The 6,666-nt window shown below is 40.8% G+C and overlaps 1 protein-coding gene across 1 annotated transcript; it reads left to right on the top strand.

Moving 5' to 3' along the window:
- The first annotated feature begins 5,502 nt into the window (after positions 1-5,502).
- Positions 5,503-6,017, top strand: LOC110553655 (large ribosomal subunit protein uL14-like). Its single transcript, XM_021645688.1, has 2 exons — positions 5,503-5,719; positions 5,863-6,017. The coding sequence occupies exons 1-2, from the start codon at positions 5,503-5,505 to the stop codon at positions 6,015-6,017; spliced, it is 372 nt and encodes a 123-aa protein (XP_021501363.1).
- The last annotated feature ends 649 nt before the right edge of the window (positions 6,018-6,666 follow it).

The following is a 6,666-nucleotide window of genomic DNA, read 5'->3' as shown; positions in this document are numbered from 1 at the left end:
ATTAATTTGTGACTGTGCATCTCTTTAAATCTCTGTGATTTAGGTATTTAAAAAGTTACCTTAAATAAGCATCCTTATAAATAGCCCTCTCCTGCAAATCCCCCTCTTGGTATTTCACTTGCAGCTTTAGAACTGCACATGCTTTTCTGAAGCTCAAAACAGGACCAGAATTGAGCTGCCTCTATGCTTTCTCTCTGTGGGCAGACACAGTGCCAATAAATACTATTACAGAAAATGAGATATTATAAAAGGGGTTCATTGAAATCTTTAGTATTTTCTTTTTGCATTTCTAGGCTGTAAAATAACTTAAGTTATTACCCTCTCTACCAAACACCCTATCTTTGTCTGCCTGGCATCTGTTCTTTTCTGGCACCATCAAGCAAGTTTCCTTCTGGAAACTGCCACCCTCAGCTTAACTCACAGGACTTAGCTGAAGCTGACCTCAGAGGATGGGATCCATGAGGAAAAACTGACCAGTCTGAGCAGCACATGTCTACAGTGATGGGCTCAGGGGTGGGCATGTTATGCCAACGACCATCACTGCCTCTCCCGATTCACAGTGAAATTACTAAGAAATAGGTGCTTTCTTTCCACGGGAATTGCTAACCCGGGAGAAAAGAAGCTTGGTTTCCTACAATTATCTTGCTACTCAGAGGAAAGAGCATTGTAAGTGTATTTCTCTCCCAAATAGACGGCAGAACAGAGAAGAAAGGGAAGCAGTTAATCACGTAATCACCACTTAATCACCAAAATTGAGTATGCCTGCAAAGACATACCTCATTCTTATGAGTGTGGGCCATATATTTCCTTTTCTACCTCCGTCATCTTTCTCTCTCTCACACACACCATTTTGTTTAAGTTGATTGGGAAGGCTATAAGCCATTTGAACTATGTGGCAGACTGCTGGTTGCTTATTTTATGTCTATTTTTATCTCCCTTCTATTTAACATAAATTTTTATTTACTCAATTGATTCAAGGTCCAGTGATCCCAGCTTAAACTATGCACTTCTCAACTTTCTGTATGCGTAGGCACGTTTGTTTGTTTGTTTTTGAAGTAGTATCTCTCTATGTAGCCTTAGCTGTCCTGGAACTTGCTACGTAGACCAGACTGGTTTCAAACCTCCCAGAGATTCTCCTGCCTCTGCCTTCCAGTGCTGGGCTTAAAGGTGGGCGCCACCAAGCCCCGCTGGATGTCTTTACTGGTGGAAGCTTATATGAGTTCACCTGTGCCCTGCATTCCGGTTTATTCTCACCTGGAATGGATACACGATGGCCATAATCCTAATGACTGAAGACGGGACCCATGTATTAATTAATACCAAATAGTCAGCCCTGATAAAATGTAGAAAGACAAGTGACATGATACAGACTGCTCAGGACTTATTTATATATTTAAAAACACATACATACATATACACACAGAGGTAACAACAATTAAAAAAAAAAAGAAACCATAAATGTGTGTGAAAGCAAATGGGTATATTGGAAGGGTTGGAGAGAAGAAAGGGAATGGGCAACGAATGCAATCATATTATAATATAAAAATTGGAAATTTTATTATAAAAAGGAAATGTGCTGTTGGCTGGGCATGGTGATGCTTACTTTTAATCCTGGCACTCTGGAAGCAGAGGCAGGCAGATCTCTATGACTTCAAGGGCAGCCTGGTCTCTCTAGTGAATTCTAAGCAGAGCTATATCATGAGACTGTGTCTCAATAACACACACACATGCACACATACGTACACACACTAATGCATGTGCACACACATACAGACACATTTTTAAGGTTATTTGACCAGAAGTACCTGCATGGCCAGACAAAGCTGCTTCCAAAAAGCACAGGTTAATAACTGAAAATATCATTGTCAAGTACTGGATATTTCCTTACAAGTTATTGGTCAGGGAGATCCAGGGGCACTCAAAGAAATACAGGTGTTTTAGGTATGTTTTTTGTTAAAACACCACAATCCAAAGGAGAGATGGGGAGGCCGGAGCCCAGAGGCAGGATCTTAGAGAAGCCATGAAGGAGTGCTGCTTACTGTTTTGCTCCCCATGGCTTATTCAGCCTGAGTTCTTGTCAGACCCAGAACTACCTGCTTATGGGTGGCCGGCCCACAATGGACTGGGCCCTTTACATCAACCTCTTAGTTAAGCACCATAGGTTTGCCCACAGGCCAGTCTAGCCCAGGTTCTTTTGTTTGGTTGTTTGGTTGTTTGGTTCAGGTGAAGTTCCTTCTTTTCAAATCACTATAGCTTGTGTCAAGCTGACCTAAAATTAGCCAGTGCAACAGGCTCTTGTCTGTGGGCTATTGTGGGTTTGCTTGCCCACAATAACTCGATCATAAGGGTCTACTACTAATGTCTGCTGACTTCTAAATATTTGCACTTACATCTGTCGATTTGTGTTGCTGTCAACTTTGGTCAGAGTAGCTCCTTTTTCCAGTGAATGGTGGTTAATTAAGAGTATCCTGAGTTGTCAAAATGCCAAGTACAATCAACTATAAGTGCTTAAGTGACTTCCGGACCTGACAGCAACTTGCAGCAGCTGCAGTTACCTTACACAATATCAAGCCCACCCAAACTCCACCGTGGATAGGGAGGTGCCCTGAGGCCCCATTCTCAGTGAGGGCGGTGGCTGAAGGAGGAAGTCCCTATCCCACGCTCCTGCAACCACGAGCATATGATATGGCAGCACTAATCGGAATCAGGGGTGTTAGTAGCAACCAAACAGGAGAACGCAGAAGGTGAAAGTCGGAGTGGGGGGATGCTAGGAAAACTTGGATGAAGGTAGTGGTGGATGTATGTAATTGAAATACACTGTATATGAAATGATGGAAGAATTAAATACATTTTTAAAAAGTGGAGACAGCAGGCTACACACCAGCGCGCATGTATTAATTCATCTCTTTTCTAACTGTGGATGTAATGTTACCAGTTCTCTCTGCAGCTGTGACGTCATCACCCCATGGACCGACATAAACTTGTTCTCCCATATGATGCTTTTATCAGGATATTTTACTTCAGCAACAGGAAATGAAAATATCTGCATTTATTTTGTGTGGATGAACTATGAAGAGAAAAGGGTCAAGAATAGATTGGCTTAAAAGGTAGCATTAATAACAAAATCACCTATGTCCTTTTCAATTTTACCTCATTTCTACATTTTCTTGTGAAAAGTAACCAATAATGTGGCTACTACCACCTCAATTCCTTTCTCACTTACTCCACATACAGAACACTCTGGACGGGTCAACTGTAGTAGTTCAGACTCATAAGGCTTTGCCGATGTCAACGTGTAGGTATTCTCAGCTTTTAGGCCATTATCAGTTTACTGCTTGGAGCTTTGTGTATCATATTTCGGTTCATTAAATACAGATCTTTGCACTGCCATTATAAAAATATTTTGTTGTATATTCAAAATTAAAAGAGCAGCAATAGCTACCTAGGTTAACTAGAGAGTAATCAAAATCTGCATAGAAGTTGCAATGGTGTAAATGACAATGCCCCCTACAGTCTGCTGCATTTGAAAATGCACCATAGGTTGCATTTTCACCTATGGTGAAATACACCTATGGTGCATTCACTAACCCAGTTGGTGTTAGTATTTGGGGAGTGCTAGGAACTTGCCTGAGGAAATTTGTCACTGGGGGGTGAATGTTGAGGTTTCAAAGCCTGTTGTCATTTCCATCACACTCTCTTTCTCTTTCCCTTCTCCCTTCCTTTTCCATCTCCCCACATCTTTTCTATGTCTGCCTGCCTGCCTGGCAGCCTGACTCTGGGTCTCTCTGTCTGTCTGTCTCTGTTGCTCTGTCAGTCTCTCTCTCTTCTTGGTATTTACCATTCAAGATATGTATTTCAGCATTCTGCTCCAGCCTCCAGGCTTATCTGCTACTTCTGTTCTGCCATTATGGACTCTAACGCCCTGGAACAGTAAGCTAAAATAAACCTATTCCTGTATGAATTGTCTTAGTCGAGGTGTTTCATCACAGCTAGCAAAAAGTAATTAACACAGCAGTCAACTCTTTTTCAAAAAGGAGTATTTCTGTATATTTATATATATCTGCATGTACACCTGCACACCAGAAGGCACCAGATCACATTATATAGGGTTGTGAGCCACGATGTGGTTGCTGGGAATTGAACTCAGGTCCTCTGGAAGAAGAGGCAGTGCTTTTAACTGCTGAGCCATCTCTCCAGTCCCAGCAGTCAACTCTTGAATGAAAATGATGAGAAGTAAAGTTATAAAGAAATGAACTATGGAGTCCTGGAAAGACATAAAGGGACTTTGACGTTCCCATGTTTTGTTTTTTGATGGTGGTGATGGGCATAAGAACAGGACCTCTGCATAATTGGCAAGAAGTTTATCAATATCCCTTGACCCTTAAATGCATATTTCTCAGTGAGGGAAATAATTTGCAGGGACTTATATTCTATAATTAGCACTATAAGCAATATATATATCTTTGGAAAGTCAAAATTATGAAGTCAGTAAAAAATGTTTAAATCAATGTTTTAAATTACATGTGTAATATTTAAATTTAAATTGACTTATTTCTCATATATTTTCAAGCTGGAAATTTCTTTTTATCCACTCTGTAAAAATAGTAATCTCAGCAAATATATTATGTATGTATGTATGTGGAAAAGAAATTGAAAGGATATAATTTTAAAAGTGCTTCTAAACAAGTAGCATTCGTATGTTTTTTACATTGCAACATTTTTTATTTTAACCAACAGTATGATTTTTTTGTTTACTACTATATTTTTACTGTATCAATAATAACAACATTCTAAGTTCAGTAGCTTTTAAAGGAGGAAACTTTCTTTACTAACTTAACAAAAAAATGTGTGAGCTCCCTCTACTGGATTTATAGTAGCATAACTAAACATACATTTGTGTGTATTTGTGTGTGTGTGTGTGTGTGCGCGCGCGTGCGTGCGTACATATAAGCGCAGAGTTCATGCCATGAATTCACTTTACTAGTATAAAAGAACAATATTAAGCAGTTTTTTTATAATCTTGTGTTTAACTATTATAATATACAATTGATACAAACATTAGCATTTCAATATAAATGTAAAAGTTTTATTTAAATTATGATTGAACAATTTGATACTTCTCCCAAAGTAGTTTTTCATAGGAAATTCCTCTACATGTATACAGTATGTACAAGAAGATTTTAGTTTTTAAATTTATTGTGACTTTCAAATTTCAGGAAACAGAAAGTCTGTATGTTGTATCCATTGTTGAAAGTTCATTGACTAAATGTATGAATGCATATATGGGAGCAAAGAGGAATATAAAATGATTGTGTAGTTAAAACAATGGTTCCTATAACTGAGTATTGTGAATGAAAGTTCTCGGAGTAAAGTTGCACAACACTGAACCTTCCTTAGGGATGATTAACTGATTAGAACCTCAAAGATTGGACTGGGCAGGGCCTCCAGTTCAGGTCCTAGTGTCCCTTGTACATCCTTCCTCTCTGAATCCAGGTGCTCAAGATGGAGAAGCCAGGATATGGTGGGTCCTCTGGGGTGGAATTCCAGATTTCCAGGCGTCTCCCGGTAGAAGCTGTATTCAATTGTGCTGATAATACAGGAGCCAAAAATTCGTTTATCATCTCTGTGAAGGAATTCAATGGATGGCTGAATATACTTCCTGATGCTGGTGTGAGTGACACAGTGATATCCACAGTTAAGAAAGACAAACCAAGCTGGCGTTGGTGGCCCACCGCTTTAATCCCAGGACTGGGGAGGTGGAGGCAGAGGCTGGGGAATCTTTAGTTTGAGGCCAGCCTGGTCTATAGAGTGAGTTAAAGGGTAGTCAGGGCTACACAGAGAAACACTATCTGAGGGAGGCAGGAGGCAAACCAGAACTAAGAAAAAAAAGAAAGTCACATGGAAGAAAAGACGGATGTGATCTTTATCTTGAAGATAATAATAAAGTAAACAATAAAGGCGAGATGAAAGGTTCTGCTATCACAGGTTCATTTGCAAAGGAGTGTGCAGACTTGTGACCCAGGATTGCATCCAAGGCACACAGCATTGCATGATTCTCCAGTGTATGTGTAAAACAGATTCATTAAAAAGGGTTTGCTCTGCATCTGCTCCCCTAAATTGCTGAGTTCAGTCAGACTTTTTTTGCTTACTTATGGAACCCTTTTCCTCCTACTGGGATGCCTTGTCCAGTTCTGATATGGTCCAGCCTCGTCTGGTCTTACTGTAGCTTGTTATGCTGTGTTTGGTTGATGTCCCTGGCAGGCTTGCTCTTCTCTGAAGGAAAGAGGGGGTGAGGCAGGAATGCTGGGGAGAGGGAACGGAGGGGAAACTGTGGTAGGGCGGGATGTAATATGAGAGAAGAATAAAAAAATAAAGGAGAAAAAGCCTTTAAGGATTGTGGAGGGTTTGGACTGTGCAGGTACAGTGTGTTATCGTACAGGCGAGTCAGCTGGCCTGCCTTCAAGGTCCTGGCAATTGCTTACACCTGCCAGGGCTGGGTGCACCAGGTGTGGGTAGGATATAAGGACACCCCCTCCCATACCAGCGCTCTCTCTCTCCCCATTCACTCTCTCCCTCCCTCTCTCTCCCTTTCACCCCTCTTTCTCTTTCTCTCCCTCCCTCTATGCCCTCTCTCTGCCATCATGGCTCACTCACCATCCCTGACTC

Source organism: Meriones unguiculatus, chromosome 9 (genome assembly GCF_030254825.1).
Source record: "Meriones unguiculatus strain TT.TT164.6M chromosome 9, Bangor_MerUng_6.1, whole genome shotgun sequence".
In the NCBI taxonomy this organism is placed as follows: domain Eukaryota; kingdom Metazoa; phylum Chordata; class Mammalia; order Rodentia; family Muridae; genus Meriones; species Meriones unguiculatus.
The sequence above is the reverse complement of the archived record's forward strand: the minus strand, read 5'-3'. Positions and strand labels throughout refer to the sequence as shown.